This window comes from Thalassophryne amazonica, chromosome 21, assembly GCF_902500255.1.
Source record: "Thalassophryne amazonica chromosome 21, fThaAma1.1, whole genome shotgun sequence".
Lineage (NCBI taxonomy): Eukaryota > Metazoa > Chordata > Actinopteri > Batrachoidiformes > Batrachoididae > Thalassophryne > Thalassophryne amazonica.
The window spans coordinates 34,166,890-34,186,461 of NC_047123.1; the positions used below are offsets into that span (position 1 = coordinate 34,166,890).

The following is a 19,572-nucleotide window of genomic DNA, read 5'->3' on the forward strand; positions in this document are numbered from 1 at the left end:
GGTGCACATGCATGAAGGGAAAAACAAGCTGTGAGAAGAAATTTATTTTTAATTATTATAATTATTTTGCAAACCAAATTGCAATTCCACCTTTGAAGCACATTTTTAAAATGACAAATGCATCATACACCATGCTGTTTTTGTTGCATGCCTTTTGTCTTTAATTCTTTCTTCATTGAATTCTTACTTTGTTTTTTGAAGTTTCATGGGAAAATGTGTCAAGATTTCTCACAATACTGTATTCTTTTAAATGCAAATGTGCAAAGTTTCCTGACCCACTTCCAGCTGTGTGAACTGTGTATCGGTGTTCAGTACAGAAACAATGAGGCTGGAACACAAACCACAGCTAATTAAATAATATATTTCAAAGGCAAATTTTATTTTATGTATTTATTTTTTAATGTTTAAGGTTTGATGACGTCCGCCTGTCCTACTGAAAGGATTCAAGTAGTTTCTATGACGTTTATTTTAAGAAAAATTACCAAACTCTGCACAAAAAAATGTTTCAAAAAAAAACCTGCACAGATTAACAGTGTTTGTTAAATGCAATTATTGACCGAGTTTAACCTTTTGTTTAAATGGATTTTACTATTGCTATTGTGCAACTCAGATTTTTATCTCCTACATGCACAGCACTTTATTGCTCTCTAGTGTCTAATACATGAATTTCAAGATATAATGTATCTTTTTTTTTTTTTTTTTTTTTGCCTCTTAATGAGTCTGTTCACATTCTGACAAAACGTTCACATTACTGGCTGTAATGACCTCAATCATTTTTTCACGCCATCTGGGTTGATTATATTGGGTACATTTACATTTACAGTGTAGCTTTAATATTTTTATGTATTTTTACAGTGTGAATACATGAATTTCAAGATATAATATATCTCTTTTTTTTTGCCTCTTAATGAGTCTGTTCACATTCTGACAAAACGTTCACATTACTGGCTGTAATGACCTCAATCATTTTTTTTCCCGCCATCTGGGTTGATTATATTAGGTACACTTACAGTGTATCTTTAATATTTTTATGTATTTTTACAGTGTGAATACATGAATTTCAAGATATATCTCCTTTTTTGCCTCTTAATGAGTCTGTTCACATTCTGACAAAACGTTCACATTGCTGGCTGTAATGACCAGTCATTTTTTCCTGCCATCTGGGTTGATTATATTGGGTACATTTACAGTGTATCTTTAATATTTTTTATGTATTTTTACAGTGTGAATACATGAATTTCAAGATATAATGTATCTTTTTTTTGCCTCTTAATGAGTCTGTTCACATTCTGGCAAAACGTTCACATTACTGGCTGTAATGACCTCAATCATTTTTTCCCGCCATCTGGGTTGATTATATTGGGTACATTTACATTTACAGTGTATCTTTAATATTTTTATGTATTTTTACAGTGTGAATGCACAATAATAATAATAATGATTTATGTATTATTTGTATGTATTATTTTCATTCGATTCAGTATCAACATTAAAAAAACTACAAATCCCTAAAATCTTCAACAACATGGGTCCATTGCGACATGTGACATCTGATTGGACAAACTGAGTAAAAGCCGTCACGATTGGTCAACGCGTGTATCCACAGCTGACTTAATGATGTGAAAAAGCTAACCGGTTAGCACACCAAGCTTTTTACTTCATTATTTCGGAGAAAATTGGCGCCCTTCTCCGCGGCGCTACCACACTAACATCGGGCTGTGTTTTAGTCGCCATGCCTGTTCATTCCCGGGAGAAGAAAGAAAGTAACCACGAAGAAATGGAGGTGGATTTTCCCGAGCAGGACGGCAGCAGCAGCGAGGAGGAGGACACCGTTAGCTCGTCCGTGTCTGAAGATGGAGACAGTTCGGGTAAGAAATAAAAAAAAAAAAAAGAAAACCCAGCAGGCCTTTTAGATCTCGGTGTCAGCCTGTTCAGAGGTGAGAAGTAACGGTGGTGGTGGTGTGTTTGTTGGCAGAGATGGACGATGAGGACTGCGAGAGGAGGAGGATGGAGTGTCTGGACGAGATGACAACTCTGGAGAAACAGTTCACAGACCTGAAGGAGCAGTAAGTTTCAGACAAGAAAACAGGTCAGATCTGGGCTCGAGTCCCCCGTGTGTCCTCTGGCAACCTCTTCTGCTGATGCAGCAGACAAAAGCTGCACTGTGAGCAGTGTCTCCAGCCACAGAGAGAAATCCTTCAGTGTTTGTCTTGATGGCTTCCCTCACCAGTCTCCTTTCTCATTTATTGAGCTCTGCCTCCTCCAGTATGATTTACCACACTGTTTGCATTTCATAATGGTTGCTATTAATGAAGTCACACCTATTCGGTGTTCATTTAGCCTGACTTTTTGCAAGAAAACTGGCTGTAAAAGTGATGAAGTGCGTAAAATAATCCTGATGTTTCCTTAATGTCCTGTGAAGTACCGTGCATATAAAAATGGGAAGTGGCTATTCGCACGGCTGTTGTGTCCATAACTCTCATTTGGCTATTCACACGGCAAGACTCTGGTGGTAAAATTTGGATATAAACAAACATACTGCATTAAATGAGTTATGGACGCGGCAGCCGTTCAAATAGTGTCGGCCTTTTGCCACCAGAGTCTTGCCGTGCGAATACTGAAATGAGAGTTATGGACACGGCTGAATTTAAAAAAAAAAAAAAAAAAAAAAAAAAAATCATCAAAATCAAAAAATATTAAAGGAGTTATGACATCTTGAATGCAGTATGTTGTTTATACAAGTAGTTTCAGGTTTTGCCACCAGAGTCTTGCCGTGCGAATAGCCAAATGAGAGTTATGGACACAGCCGCCGTGCGAATAGCCATGGCCATAAAAATGGCTGTAATTCTTAAATAATTAATGCAATATTTTTGCTAAGCCCGTTGATTTAAAGCTATAAGTTTACACTATATGCATGTCTTGATTGTCTCATTTCCTCTATATTGTGATGGTGGTAAGAAGCAAAATTATGAGTTGTTGTTGTTGTCCATTTACTTATGGGCCTGTCTGAGGATATATAGATGTTCCACATGGTATGCAGTCAAACGAACGCCTTGTGGTTCTGAAACTCACCACCATTTCTGGAAGGGGGCTGTGTGCTTGCTGTACTGGATTGAGTCACTAAAACAGGTTGCTAAACCGATGTTGCTAGGCAGATTACTTTTTATTAAATAGTTGAGGGTTGGGGTTGATTAAGGGTTCCAGTTACATTTTTCTGAATTGCAAAAAGAAAACTTTGGAAAATTGAGATTGCATCTTGGTCACAACTTTGTGCACTTCTGGAAGTCCTGCACAGTGTCAGATTTCTAATATGGTTTGTGTCCAATTCTAGAGTCTTTGACATTTGCATAGTGTGTGAACATCGATACTGTGTTTGCTTAGTAATCATGAGAACATCCTGAAGAGTTGATTCCAAGTGACAGGTTCAGTTCAAGTTGACAGTGTTTTTCATGACAAAAAAAAACACACACACAAGAATTACTTCAGAATGTTGGATTATGTCCAAAAACCAGCATATTATACAACACAAATCAGTATCAGACAGTTCCAAATTAGCAGGCAGAAGATATTTTGGTCCAAAAACACCCACAGGTGACAAAGGGATAAGTTGATGAGCTGATGTGCTTATTTTCTTTCGCCACAGGTTGTACAAGGAGCGTCTGAGCCAGGTGGATATCAAGCTGCAGGAGGTGATGGCCGGCTGTGCCCAGGAGTACCTGGAACCTTTAGCCAACCTGCAGGAGAACATGCAGATCCGGACCAAAGTGGCTGGTGTGTCCATGTAACCTGTTATCTTTCATACACTGGATATTGACACTAAAGTTTTCCTTAGACAGAGGAACATGCTTTGGCCATTTCTGTCACTGGGTGACTCGGGTTGGTTTACCACGGGTGCTGTTCTTTGCAGGAATCTACAGGGGGCTGTGTTTGGAGTCGGTGAAGAACAAATACGAGTGTGAGATGCAGGCTGCCTGTCAACACTGGGAGGTCAGTGATCACAAAATAAGTTGTTTTCCTTCATGTTGAAGTTTGAAGCTTTTCCTTGCTTCTTCACTTAATTGCCTCCACCAAGGAGGTAATGTTTTCAGTGTCATTTTGTGACCGGTGTGTCTTTGTGTGCACAGAGTGAGAAGCTGCTGCTCTTTGACACCGTTCAGAGTGAACTGGAGGAGAAGATCAGAAGATTAGAAGAAGACAGACACAGTATCGACATTACCTCAGGTATCAACAAGGATCTGATGGATTATCGGGCCACACTCAGAAATGCGTTAAAGTTGTGCAGTACAGAAGGAAAACGTGGTGAATTTAATGTCCTCTTTGCTTTGCAGAGCTGTGGAATGATGGATTGCATGCACGGAAAAACAAGAAGAAAGATCCATTCTGCCCCGTCAAGAAGAAGAAGCCTGTTGTTGTGTCTGATATCCTTTCCTTTCTCTCATTATCTTCCCATTTGTCATCTCTGCCACGCGGAGCACTTCAGTAACACTTTGTTCCGACAAATTTTGCTGCTATTTCAGAGCGCATGTCTCCTTAACCTCTCTGTTACGGCCATATATCGTCTACATGCTGCAAGATCTGGATATCCTTGAAGACTGGACAGCGATCAGAAAGGTATTATTGTGCAAATGCTGGAATTCATCACCAGAATTAGAATTCTCTGACGTTCATGAGTTGACCTCCTAGTGTGTGTGTGTGTGTCCTCTCCCACAGGCCATGGCGTCACTGGGACCACACAGAGTGAAGGTTGATGGTAAGAACTTGTCCTGGATTACAATCAATATTTAGCTGAAAGTAGGAATCGACCCACACTTCCTCAGGAGTTTACTCAGTGCCTTCAGCTAAAAGTAGAGTTGCTTGTAGTTTAATAAGAAACCAGCCTTAAAAATAACTTCCCCCTCACCTGTGAGTCATCGCTCTTTCCCTCTGTCCTGCATCTGTTTTGTTTTGTTTACGCTTCATCTTCTTCTCTGGGTTTTTGGTGCTGTATTTCTTCACTCACTTCTCTTTTCTCTCCACTGGTCTTTCCCCTTCTCTTTCTTCGGCTGTTGCTCTCTCCAGTTCCTGCAGTCAAGCCTGAGAGACATCACCATGTGGCGCGCTCTGAGGACGGACGACTTTTCTATGACAACCAATGGTACTGTAGGGGACAGGCCATCTGCATCCACAGGAAGGATGAGTACCCGACAAGGTGTGTGTGTGTGTATACACACACGGACATTCTGAACACTGCATGTGAGGCAGGATGTGATGGCTGTCAGCAGCCTCTCACAGTTGGTTATGGGAGGAGCCGAGCACTGATGGATTCCTGTTGTCTGACTGTTACATTGTGTAAAATTCTTATTCAGGGTTTCACCAATAAGATTGTTCCTGTTCCATCAGTCACAACCAGTGTGATGGGCTTTTGTGAGCATCCTGTCAGGTTGATAAGCAGTTGGACATTGATGCTTTTTATTAGTTTATTTACTTTTGTTATTTTGTTTTTATGCACAGCTACAATGGAATTTAAATGAAACCATGAAGATGTTCTTGCAGTGGTGACTTCCAGCTTTAACTTGCGGGGTTTATCAAAAATAACTCATTTGCCATTTATCAATTAAAGCCATTTCTGTACACAGTCTGTCCATTTTTCAAACACTAAGTAAATGGACAGACTAAAAAGCATCACTTTTACAGCCAGTTTTCTTTCAACAATTCAAGGAATGGATGCATGAATGTTTTTTTCCAAGTCACTGAATATGTCTGCAAACAGTATGGTAATTCTGTAGAGTAGGTAGTTTTGAAAAAGTGAGTGACCATGCAAGGAGGAGACTAGTGAGGGAAGACACCTATGGCAACTCTGAAGGTGTTATAGGCTTTTGTGGCTGTGACTGGAGAAACTGGGCATAGTTTGTGTAACCCCTCGAGTTGAGTTGTGTCTCAGGGCTGACTTTTTGTTTTGTTTGTGTGCAGTGCCATCATCACCACCATCAACAGCGATGAGGTGTGGTTCAAGCGTCTGGATGGCACAAAGTCAAAGCTGTACGTCTCCCAGCTGCAGAAAGGCAAATACACAATCAAGCACTCATAAAAACACGCATACACACGCTGCCATCATTGTCTCCCTTCACCACGTTGCCATAGATACAATTACACACTACTACCCTGGGATCTTTACTAAAAACTTTTAAGAAAAACGCACATTCATGTTCAAACATGTCGTGTCACTACCTTTGTGGACATGCCAGAAAAAGGCTCTTTGTCCTGAAGTGGACAGATATCAGCCGGCTCTCTCTGTAAATATGTATGTATGTCGATATTGTCAACAAGATCACAGTGTCATTTTCTCTGGAACAGAGATTCATGCAAAGTGCTGCTAAAAATCCACGTCGAGAGAAGCGGAGTCGTTGTAAACTGTGAAGTTGCAGACCATAGGTTGCGTGCCTTTGTACGACAACACAACGTTTTAAAGAAGTCCCAAACTGTCATTGCAGTCAAGCCTTAATCTGTACTGTAATACCACCAAGAGGACTTAAAGCAGGTCAGACAGACTTTATTTTCAAACTCTACAATTCCCCAAAAAGCTCATGGGAGGGGCGAGAGGCACATTTGGGGTAAAACTGTTCATAGCGACTGGACACAATGTGATAAAACATCAACATCCCCAAGTTTGTTCAGTGTGTCCGTGTGATTAAATGTCCTTAGAGTCACATTTGTGAAGGCAGGTGTCCTCTGAGGAGACAGGTGTGTGCACGCGGACCACAGCTGAGCCGCTGTCGTGAACGTTGATAGCGTTTGTGGTTTTTGCGTCTGATTGTGCCACATAATATTTCAGATCTGGGCCCAAACTCTCATTGAAAGGTTCAGAGAATATTCAAATGAAAATATTGTGGTGTACGAAAAAATGACTTTAACCTCACATTAGTAGGTCATAGTGCTGCTTTTTTTTTTCTTCTTAGATCTGTTGCGTGTTTTGTGTTCACTATGAATAAAACAGTGAAAGGATTTTTTTTTTTTTAAGTCGTACAGTTTAAATGTTCCATCTCCAGTGAATCTGTTGCTGTGTTTTTCTTCATTTTTGCTGTCTGCACAGTCAGTCAAATAATTTTTATTTATTGAGCGGTGCATTGAGCTGAACTTTTTTTTTTTTTAAGTGTGTACAATCTTTTATCTGTGTAAAATTTTCTGTTACTTTATTTTTGCTGCTCAACAGCTTCAGAATTGCACACAGTTTGTTACCTGCCATCAGGATTCTAATGTGGAGTCCTTCAAACAACCTCATGTGACTTAGAATTTTCCTTTTTTTTCTTTTTATTTTTTTACATTGAATAAATCATGCTCTACTTGTCCCCCCCCCCACTACAGTTGGTGAAAAGTTTAAAGAAATATGTGACATTGTGCCAATGTACAGATAATTAAAGACTTCTTTGTATTACGTAAAGAGTCGAATCTTCAGCTTTAGTTTGACCGTCGTAGTGTTCAGGTGATCTCAACATGAGTCCTTTCTTCTCTTGAATGTTTTAGATGAGAAATATTGCATCTCTACACAGACTTGTTTGTTCCAGCGTGCACACAAATATGAATGCAAATCATGCAGAATGCTTCACTGTGTAAAGGGAGAAAGTCCTTGATGGCGCTCAGCCCAAAGTCACCCCTGAGGTTCACTGAACTCCGTCTGTGTTCTTTGACAGGTCTTATTTGAGAGAAAAATGCTGAGCTGGTCCGATTTGATAATGGCTCTTTAGTCTGCTGTGCTGTTCAGTTTCTGAGTCGCTCATCACGCCACAGGGACACTCACTAGATTAAAACCACATTCTGGTATTGATTAAAGTTCCACACTGATGTTCTTTTTTCTTTCTTCTTTCTCTCCCTTTGCCTGCACTAATGCCCATCCTGACTTTTCACACTCAGCTGCAGCCTTGCAGAAATTTGCTGATATAAACAATTAAAAAGGAGTAAACTGGTTGCATTTTTCAATTGAGTCCATACACTTATATACACTCCAGCTAAAAACAGTTAAACTCAGTTTTCTCCAACTGCACTCGTTTCATGTTCCTAAACAACACGTTAAACCGATTTAGAAGAGAACTCCTAAATACGATACCTGGATACTGTAGCGTGAGGCGGCTGAGAGTCTACGACTCCCCCTGGATGCTTCGCCAGCCAAGGCCTGTACCCATTTACAGCTGGGTGGACTGGAGCGATGCAGATGAAGTGTCTTGTTCAAGGACAGAGGCTAGTAACCTGAACCACACACCTGGAGACAAACCCAAGTCAATATATTGGTAGTCCAACTCTGCTCCTATAAAGTCACCTGTTCTGTAGTTGATGGATTTCAGTATGTGCTCACTCTTTAGGCTTTTAGATGGTCAAATGTTTATATATAACAAGTTCAATTGTCTTATACAGGCTGGAAGCTTCTGAGTGGCTAAATCTTAGCATTAGGAGATACAGTAATTGGGACACCTACATGTATAACCTGTGTAAAATCAAAGAACAGCTCGACTTTAGCTTGAAAGTTCAAGCTTGGTTGCAACTGGGTTTTGCAACAGGACTATGAGCTAAACATGTCAAAAAATGTGAGGCAGTGACTTGGAGGCAGAAAAGTGGCAGTACACAAACTCTGATCTGAACATTGCGGAGAAATTTGCAAAGTGAACTGGGAATGGGGGAGTCTCCACAAAGAATACCCAAGTTTTCTGAGTTGCACCAGTAAATGTCAGGACCAGATTAACCAAAAGGCTAGATTCAAATTATGCAGTTAGAATCCAATACCACCAAATGTTAAATGTGTTTAAACTTCTGACCAACTGCAAACCTGAGATTGTTCAATAAATCCCTTAATCATTTTTTTAATAAGTAATGGAAATAAAGTGGGTATTCTAATGGACTTGACACCTGAATTAGTTGGTAACAGGAAATCTTGAGCTTGAAAGGTTTTGTTTCCCTACAGTGTATGTAAACTTATAGTTTTGGCTGTCTGGACCGCATGCTTTTGAATTTTAAAGGAACCTAATCTCATCCCAAATAGTCTATCATTGGTCATCGTGCTTGGTGATGTGCCGCCTTCCAAATTGCTCTTCATACCTCAGTGTTGCGTCACGTCATTCCTGACCAGAAGGTGGCAGTGTTGCTCCACTCCGGAGATCCGTCACCTGCTGCACAGGCTGGGAGGAGGTAAGTGCTCCGTGAATCTGGGGCACCCTGCTGCTGAAGCCTTCCAGCTGATGAGAGGGAGGAAGAGATGAAGGCACAGTTTGATCACAGCTCGCTGGCTATGTCTGCTACCGCAACAGAGAGGCAGTTACAGTGAGAGGAAAGTTCCCGTCACCACGTCAAAGGCCTCAACATGGCTGTGTGCACATCAAGCAGCGTCTGTAATGCAGTGTGCTTTGACTCGTTCATGATTAGATGAGTATGCTCGCTTTAGAGATCCTGAAGCTCGAAAAGGGATTTCCTTTAGTTTGTCTCATTGTGGTGAGATTTTTCTGTACCATCTTAGATTCTGGTATTCAGCTCGTACTGTGACAAGTCAACTCTGAACATCTAACAGGCTGGCCACCTTCACTCCCATCTATACTTGATAAGTAACCGGAACTGGAGGGTCACTGGGACATGTTTACTGCAACAACAGAGCGAGTTAGGCTGTGAAAGTGTTGCACTGTGCAAAATTATTTCCATCCCCAATCCTCTGTGTGATCTATTTGCACACGTACTTGTAAATTAGCTTTGAGACGGTGACGTAGTGGGCGAGGATCTTTTCATGGTTGCAGTCCAGTACATACTGTATTTTCTGGAGTATAAGTTGCACCTGTTTAAAAAAAAAAAATGCATCTTGGTGAGGGAAAAACCCATACATAACTCGCAGGACCTCCCATGCTAGTTAAAAAAAAAAAAAAAAAAAAAAAAATCATTTATACTCCAGAAAATCTGTTAAGTTTGGACATGTCAGTGAGCAACTTCAATGGACATGAAATGACATTGAGCTATGGTTGTAGTATAGACTTTCGCTTTTAATTCAAGGAGTTTAACAAATATTACTGTAATTATTTTGGATTTCCAGCAGTTTTTTTCATCTCAATTTTTAGAGTTCATAAGTAATTGGACAGTTGACTGATGAGAGTTTTGATGGGTTGTTCCCTTTTTTTAATTCCATGGGAAAACTGAGCTTAATTTGTATTTGTTGGCTGTTAATTGGAACTCTTTGCATGAGATCTAAAGCAGTGTTGATGGAGATGAGTGAGGCCACATTTGTGTTGAAGAACAAAGCAAACTCACTGCCGACAGTATGGACTTGAAGATTGGTCAAATCAACAATTTGGTACAGTCTGAAAAGGAAGGAATGGACAGAGGAGATAAGCAACACCAAAGGCCTGGAAGAGCATGGGATATAACTGAAGGAAATGATGGAGAAATTCTTTCCTTAGAACACTCTGGAGGGGGGTGGACAAGTCAAAGACACGCCTTCATGAATGTACATACTGAGTGTTTATGACCAGTTACAAGCTAGTGGGCATACTCTGATCAGGAAGGCCAGATTACACTTGCCCAGTTCGGGACATTCTTTGGACAGATGAAACCAAGTCCGACTGGTTCCAAAATGATGGGAGGCGAATAGTCTGGAGAAGGAATGTAACTGCTTATGATTTGAAGTGTTGCGCATCATCTGTCAAACACGCTGGAAGCTGTGTTATGGCTGCCAATGGAACTGGGTCACTGGATGTGAAGGTTGATGGAAAGAGCTTAATGAATTCTGAAGTGCATAAGGCTTTACTATCTGCTCAGATTCAGCCAAGTGCTGCCAAACTAATCTTCACAGTGCAGATGGACATTGACCCAAAACATGGTGCCAATTCAGCCCAGGAGCTTCTCAAGGTGAAGAAATGGAATATTCTTCAGTGGCCAAGTCGGTCACCTGACATCAACTGAATATGCATGTTTTAAAAAGACCCACAAAGAGCTGGAGGGGGTTCAGTAAATGGGAGGAAACTCATGTCAAAGAATTTCAGACTGCAAAGGATTTTTGTCCAGGTATTACCAATAATAATGAGTATGTTGTCTGAATATGAAGGGATCGTCTGTAATTTAGTAATGGTTAATGGACTATTTAGTAGACTGGTAGCCTCTCCAGGGTGTACCCCTCCTCTAACCCAATGACTACTGCGATTGGCTCCAGTTACCCCAATGACTTTTAATTGGAATAAGCAGGTGTAGAAAATGAATGAGTAATACACTATTTTTGTCGTAGACTTGAGCCTTGTTATGAATACTTTTTGATGCAGTAGCTTGAAACTGAAGAGCGCCAGCTGGACGGCAGGTCTGTGCGTGTTGAGTTTATTTAGCTGAACAGATGAGGTTGCAGTATCACCTTTCACTTCCACACCTACTGTCCTCGGACTCCACACAGGAGCTCCTCATTATGTCAGATCTCATATGCAAAGCAGCCTCTGCAGCGTGGCAGCAGCAGGCAGGCGCAACACGTGTGTGTGTGTGTGTGTCAGCATGCTGTGTATGATTTCAGTTGGGTATAAAGTTTGCCACCCTCTTCGTTGTACGCGTGCACACCTTATCCACTTCTGGCAGGCTTGGTCTCCTGTGATCAGTGCAGGTTTGAATTGGAAAATTTAGTCAAATGACCAACTGGCGTCTGCGTCAGGATCAGAGTTGCTCGTCTCGGCAATTTTCCTGCAGTAAAATTTCCTTCCACCTTTTTATGTGCGTCTATGCTAAAAGCAGGCAGGACCGTCTGTGCAGCGGCCTTGTTTATCACATGCGCATAACTGGGATTTGTGCTCGAGGTGGACGTGGAATCAGCGGCGTGAGAAAGTCAAAGCTCGTAGAGGCGTTTGGCTGTGCGTGGCTGACGGTGTGCTCACAGGTGCTCTGTTCCTCTCCGTTTCATCTTCTGAGATTGTGAAAATATTTCCTGAGAGGAATTCCCACTCTGCTCGTTTCCGGCCATGAAAAACTTAAGTGGCGATCAATGACGAGTAACAAAGCATACTGGGTTTTTTTGTTTAATTTATTTGTGTGTGGATGCAGGAAAGTAGAAGGGGAGAGTGGAGGCTGGAGCAGTTTTTAGTTGGATTACATATTATTCACTGAGTGGAACCAGTTTAAGATGTTTAACTGATTTCAAGCTGCTTAACAGCCATTAAATAACACAGTCTAGTGGCAAGACACATTTATCATCTTACCACAAAGATTTGTTTATTGCAGTAATACCCAAGCAGGCAGCCAATCCTTCCCCACGTCTGGGAAGTAACCTTCTGTCTACTGCAGCCAGGTGAAAGGTGGGTGTGTCCTTGGCCTTCTTCAGTCGCCAGTGTCCTTAACACTGAGACATCTGTGTGCTGGATTGTCCACAGATATCAGATCTGGCATTTCCTCACAGTGCAAGTAATACTCATCATCCGAGTCTCACTAAGTAACCATTCATTTGACACAATGTTATTCCAGTGGTAGTACTCAATGATCCCCTGTTCCCAAAGGCTTCCAGTTGTAAATCCAGAATTTGTAAAGATGGAAATTTGCAGATTTTCAAATTTCACATGGTCTCCAAAGTAATCCTGTCCGCCAAATGATCCCGTCAGGAATAGTAACTAAATGAAGTAATGCCCTTCGGCTGCTCCCTTGATTGCACTCGGGGTCGCCACAGCAATTCCGAGGTGGATCTGCACATTGAATTGGCACAAGGTTTACGCCGGATGCCCTTCCTGATGCAACTCTACATTACATGGAGAAATGTGGTAGTGGTGGGGTTTGAACTGGGAACCTTCCGCACTGAAACCAAGTGCACTAACGTCTTGATCACCAGCCCTGCCCGAGGAATAGTAACTAAATCCGATCTGTAAAATGGTGAGATTTTATCAAAATTACTTTATTTTACATCTCATTTAAAATTTTGCCAAAAATAATTTGCTCTGTCCAGATTTTGTTAAAAATAGTAATAAAAAGTGTGCTTATAAAGGCGACTGGAAAACACTGACATATTGGTGAGAGGAAACAAAAAAGAAATACTGTAGTAATAATAATAAAGAAATAATGAATGTCAGTTCTGACTTTTATCAGTTCTGTAAAATGATCTAAGAAATTCAGCTGATGGGTTTTTTTTTTTTCCATTCAGGACTGATAATTGTTACATTTTTATTTATTTATTTTAGTTCAGAGTTGTGCTCCTTCCAGAGGTGCACGACTTGCAGATGCAGTGAAAATGTGTCGGGAGGAACTGCTTGAGGGTTAAAAGTGGTTCAAATCATTTATGGTTTTCAGGACTGATGTGATCTGTGACCTAATCCTAATTATTCATTAGTTTGCTTAAATATGATCTTTGGGGTAATTATTAAATGCCTGAAATAGCAGATTTTTTTTTTTTTTTTTTTTTAGCAAGCGTGCGAACATTCCCAGTGATGTGGCGGTTTTTGCACACGAGACGTTGCACCAAACCGCCAGCATCCCAGACCAAAACACTGCCTCCCAGTGAGCATCGAGGAGAATCTGGAGTTCTGTAGCAGCACTCACAGGACTCTTTGTCTGGTTAAAGCAAGATCTGTGTTTAATTTAGTCCAACCACATTCTTTTGCAGCCTCTGAGCATTGTTTCTTGGGGGGAAAAGAATTTCTGGAAACTTGTCGCTCTCTGGCTTCTTGCATTCAGAGTACAGTGTGGGCGGTCACTCTCGTCTGAGTCTTCATAAATCTGGGGAGAGGAAAGTGTTTTGCAGGATGGACCTGCATGCTCTAAATATGCACGTCCGGCTGGTGCATCTTTGAAAACAAGGAAGAGAAAAGCTCTGGTTACAGTGCGCAGAGTTGCTCCACGCTGCATATAGGACACCACAACATCGTCATCGAGAAGAAAGCAATTGTGGATTGCTATGTTACTGTTTAAAATCTTGTTTAATGACTATTAGCATACGTCTGACATTAAGTTTGTGTTCAGGTTGTGGATATAATTGTATTTTGTAGGTTTCCAGCCAAATGCATGATTCCACAGAAACGACACACATGATGATAATTAATGAATGATTTGCTCAACATGATTTTGTCAAATCATTGGATTAGTCACCTAAAATTTTTCTTCGGTTAAAAAGCAGTTGCAAGGCATACTGTATTTTTGTTTGTTTTTTAATGCTTAGCACCCTTTAAATTAAATTGAATCGATTTAGTTAGATTTGTATTATTTCTATGTAGTGTTGTGGGATCACAGAGTGCATTAGTAATCTGAAGGTACTTGTCAGCGTGCAGACCCGTCGGCTCGGTCTTGTCGCAGCGCTCCCAAGCTGCCATCATTTTGGATGTCACCTCGGTTTATAATCGAGCGCTGGCCGCTGTACTGTGGAAGCTACAGTAGCGGCTCGCTGTTCTGTGACTGGAGCGCTGAAAGGCAGGTGTTGAGCACGTGGTGTGAAGCCAATCAAGGACATAATGAGAAGCACTGAGTCATAAACACGAGAGAAAACACAGTGGGAAATTGTCAAAGCGCTGCAGCACCTTTCCATATTAATTCATGATGCCACTCATTGCATTTGTCGTATGTGTGTCTGATATTAAAGCCAACAGCTGGACACATCCAAACCTCAGCATGATGACTGCTGAATCTTTGTTTTCGTGCATAATGCAGCAATCGGATGCATGTTGTATGCTCCCAGTGATCATGTCAGTAATATGTTTGTGTGTGTTGATCATTTGCCAAATACGGTAATTAAACGTTCTCAGGAATTCTGCAGGTTGGTCTCAAATATTGAGGTGCTGGTCTCATAATGATTTCTTGACACTATGTTCCACTGTGCACTGACAGTGACATTTTGATGATGGCACTGGAATGACCGTATCGAGGGGAAGCACAGAAGTGGTTCAGAGAAGTCCACCACAGTTCCCTTGATTTCTGCTGGCAAGATTCTTACATTTGGCCCTAATATGAGTTTACTGTTAATAGAAATATAAAGGGTGTTTTTTCTCCAATGTAACCCCTACTAGAGAAACTACTGCACATTTCTGTAAATCTGCTAAGCAGTAAGCCACAGCTCATAAGTTGTGGGAATCAGTTTGAGCACATTTCCTCTCTCTGTGTTTGACTATCCAGGTGTCTCGCTGATTTCTCGTCGTTGCTTCCGACTTAGCATCAGGGGCTGGCTGCACCAATTTCATATGTCTGTCAGGCTGCATGACCACATTTTGGTGTGTGTGTGGGGGGGGTTGCACACGCAGCAACACACATGCATTCTGTACATCACAAGTGTACTTGTGTATTTTTGCACAACAGGGACTTCTCAGCGCTGACCTTGGCTAATTCTGTTGCATCTCCAGCAGCGTCGTCACTATGAATATTCATGAAATCCTTTTGTCTCTGGTAAAAGCCTCGTGTTGTTCTGCAGAGGCTGGCGGAGACCTGAGGGACGGGTCAGCGACGGGGTGGCAGTGGGGGGGGGGGGGGGGGGGGTTCTGCTCTGGTGAATCAGTGTTTCGTTTGCAGGATCACATTTTTGGCATCTGGTGAGAACCAACCAATGGGAGGTCATGGCACTAAGGCTTTTGCATTTTGCAAGTGCCAGCTGATTTATTCTGGAATTTTTAAAAAAGAATCAAGCTCTCTGTATTCTTTCCTTTTGGAGACATGTGCATACAGCTCTTCACGGATCAACACAAGGAGCAGAACAGCAGCCCTCAAGCTCCATGAATAAGTAAATGGACTTTCTTGTCCATTTGTCTTAACCCTGCCCACCACTTCTGGTCCTCTCTGACACATGCAGCCATCACGCCTTTGGCTGAACAGGCCTGCTTTCACCGCTGGCTGCAGCAGCACCAGTATGCCTGCATCTTCCTTCTTACGTAAGCCTCATAAGGAGGGGAAGCAGAGGCAATGGGGGCTGAACGGGGAGGGGAAAAGGACTTTATTGCTCAATTGCTGCCTCCACGTTCCGGCTTCATTGAGCCCCACTGATGCCCAGGGGTGTGCGTTGAACCCTGCAGACGCTGCACCAGAACATACATAGACAGAACGCACTCGGCACACACAGAAACCCACCCAGCCATCCACATACGTGTTAAAGCAGAAATGAAAAGGTTGATGTTTTCGTCCATTCCAGAAGAAACATTCTGTTCCACTTAATGCACACTGCTGTGCAAGTCTGGGGGAAAAAAGGAGCTTTTATCAAGAAGCAAGCACATCCATTTAATGGGCTTGGTGTAAAGACTGGGGAGGATGCACAGAAAGAGAAACAGGAAGAGAGCGGAGGCACTAATGGAATCTGCCCGTCATCCAATCATTTAAGGCCAAATCATTCCAATAGGCTTTTTATAGAGACAAATTTGCTCTGCTTTTGAGGCGATTATAACTGTACACAGTCTGATGTAACTATATTATCATATGACTCAGTGCTTTTATAATGACTGGGATTTTGTTGGGGGTTATTAAAAGTACACAAGCCCTCATTAATAATCACCAGGCAACCAGAAAATTACAGTTTCTTTAAGCAGGTTGTAGTTTTTAAGCTTAACATCTCTATCAAGAGCTTGTCTCGCAGCAAGACGCTCCCGTATTCAAAACGGGAGCGGAGCTGTTCACTTGCACACATTTTGCCTGTTGTTCATGTGTTCACATAAACGTCCTTGCGGTGTCAGCTTTCCTCCCACAGATGAGCAGGTGAGGTTGGCTAGAGACATGAGTAATTAGGGCGACAGTCTGACAGCCAAAATTATATCCAAACCACAAAGGCCTACCTGCCCATCATCACCCACTAGTGAAGTTTTGTTTGTAAAACATGGTGAAAAGCTCATCTAATTTTGTATGGAAAAAATCAGTTGAGGGTATGTATGAGGCTATGTGTGACCACCTATGACTGGCCTGTTGCTTAGGAACAGTAACCTCGGGAAACCACCCACACACACAACCCAACCCTCCTACACACAGATGCATAAATTCAGTTTATTTTAATTCACTTTATTTTATTTATATAGAGCCAAATCACCACATTGCTCCCCCAAGGCGCTTCACACAGGTAAGGTCTAACCTTACCACACACACACACACACACACACACACTCCCCTGTACATGGGTATGTATGTTTGTCCTTCCTTCCGGCCTGTCTGTCCACAACATCCAAATACTTGCAAACATTAGCTCTGAACATTAACTTGATAAGAGTATTGATCCACCAAGATATAAGCTTTAATGTGACTTAATTTTGACTTGGATGCTATTGATGGCTTTAGTCTGCATCAGTTAAAGCATTGGTTGTCGAGCAGCCATTCACCTAATAAGCAGAGCGGGATGGGGATATCTCCAAATACTGACGGACTTGGGTGTACATCAAACAAGCATGAAGTCTGGAGTTTCCTCGCAACCATGCTGTCAAAGGCAAAGCAACCACAAATGTGTACAAGCTCTTCCGAGCATCTCCTGGGTACCCTGCTAGTGTAAAATAAAAGCCTATTTTTTGGACGTCCTGCAAAAAGCGGCATATGAATATGATTGTAGCAGTTTGAACCTAAATTTTGTTGCTCAGGGAACATGCACAAATATAAGTAGGTGTAACTTGTGGATGGTTAAGGAATGGAACTGAAATAAATCCTGATCTTGGTCCTGTTGACTGAGCCTTGCTGTCCTTGCTGCTGCACCATTGGCCTTTATTTGTCCTTCTCTGTACTTGCCCTTGTCCTGGCATGAGGTGGGAGACTCTCCATTTTGTCCTGGCTGAAGCTAAGTTCTAATCATCCCCCTGCCCTCACCAGGCTACATCCACTTCATTATTAATCAGCCGTCTCCAGTAACCTCTCATAAACACTGTTATCATTTACAGTCCCTTCACCGGTCTCCAGTGGACCGCCATCCACTGACTTCACCTGACCGGTGATCCCGGCCATCTGTCATTCATCAGTCAGCACTGTCAAGCTGCTGTGAACGAGTCTTTTTGGACAGCCTGATGCGTACCCCGGTGAGAACTGAAGACACCTCGGTCGGTGATGATGCTCAGCGGGTTGCTGTTATCATCACCTCATGTTGAACCTTCAGAGTTCATCATGCAGTGTTGCAGTGATTGGTCCTGTTTTACTGTGCTCCAACCCACCTCACAGTCTGTTGTAGAGTTTGTGTCCTCTTATGTCGGATTTGCCGTTTCTCCAAATGATGATTATGATGATGTTGTTTAAACACCATAAATGTAAAATCATGCAGATTTGATGAACTGGAGACATTAAGAGGTGTGCATATGTGCAGCTTTGTATGTGTTAGTCATGTGGTGATGGTCCAGCACCTCAAGCCCAGTGTCCACCAGATTTGGCTGAAGGCAACCCACTAAGAGATACAAACACCAACAAAGTTCAAAATACTTTATAATATGATAGACCTAGACATCAGTTTGTTCCAGGAAGTGCCCGGTGAGGCCCATAGGTGCCACTCCTTTGCACAGATACTGTAGTGTGAAGCACGTATGAGTCTACCAATGGATGGCGCGCCAGTCCACCGTAGGTTGCTTCGCCAACCAAGGCCGGTACAGTGATTGGAAATTGTAGTGTAGCATGATGGGGAATTAAACTCAGTCTACGTATTGATGGCCTAGCACCAATTTTATTTAGCTGCTTTCGCTAAATTGAGAATGTATATACAGTAACCCAAAACTGCAACTTTTTATGTCATTTTTAAACATTTATTTATCGAGAAAGTCCTTTGACTTCATTGTGTAGTCTGTCACGGCACGCTAATGCCATAGTCACGGCCATTCGGGATATTGACCTTCGGGCTCCTCAGAGGTTAGTGGTGGCTGGATGGATTGCGATTGAACTAAACATGAGCTATTCATGTGGTTTCAGAGAATTTGGCTCACCAAAGCCCAGACAGATCCCTGGATTGTAGCAGTACTGAAGCTAAGAGAATGTCATCACTGATTTTAAATGGTCAGCGTAGATGAGCAAATGAAGACTTGCACACGTACGGGTCAGACACATTTGACAGTTTGGCCGTTGTCGTTGATGTTGAGTAGCGTGGCCTCTTTGTCTGGGTGTCACCTCGGACCGAGTCTTTATTAGCGGCGCTCCGGTGTCTGCTGTGGTGTTTTCAAATAACAGTCCAGAGAAGCTGCTAATTAAGGGCCATGCTTCTGCTTCTGTTTAATGAGACAATCCTCCTCATTAGTTTGCCAGGCAGTAATTAGGGAGAAAACAGAAGAGACGAAGGAAATGAAAGTGTGAGTGACTCTGCTCAGCTTGGTGAGGTTTTAATTACAACTGTTTGTCCAAATCGCTAAACCCACAGTCGGCTCATGTGTATGTGCAGGCTCATGACCGTGACACCTTTTATGATGAGAGAGTGAAGGTGTTTCACTCAATACACAAATTACAGACAAACCTGTAAACACAACACAAAACATGTAATCACATATCTGACTCTGTCACATGTGAGATCCAGAACACCAGCTTGATTCCAGTGGATATGAGCACTTTCTCGTACAGGGTCCATCGAAACTGTCTAATTTGGTTTAAAAAAAAAAAAAAAAATTAGTTATGGAATTACCCTTTTAATTTTAATATTCATCCGAGTGTGTCAAAAACAGCAGTGATCCCCTTCAGAATTGTTGCACTTGGAAACAGAAGTGTCAT

General features: G+C 42.0%; 1 protein-coding gene across 1 annotated transcript; it reads left to right on the plus strand.

Annotated features, from left to right (window-relative positions):
- Nucleotides 1–1,591: 1,591 nt before the first annotated feature.
- Nucleotides 1,592–6,359, plus strand: LOC117503251 (breast cancer metastasis-suppressor 1-like protein-A). Its single transcript, XM_034162458.1, has 10 exons — nucleotides 1,592–1,868; nucleotides 1,976–2,066; nucleotides 3,644–3,771; nucleotides 3,908–3,987; nucleotides 4,125–4,221; nucleotides 4,329–4,418; nucleotides 4,547–4,611; nucleotides 4,711–4,750; nucleotides 5,059–5,188; nucleotides 5,950–6,359. The coding sequence occupies exons 1-10, from the start codon at nucleotides 1,733–1,735 to the stop codon at nucleotides 6,065–6,067; spliced, it is 975 nt and encodes a 324-aa protein (XP_034018349.1). The 5' UTR covers nucleotides 1,592–1,732; the 3' UTR covers nucleotides 6,068–6,359.
- Nucleotides 6,360–19,572: the final 13,213 nt, after the last annotated feature.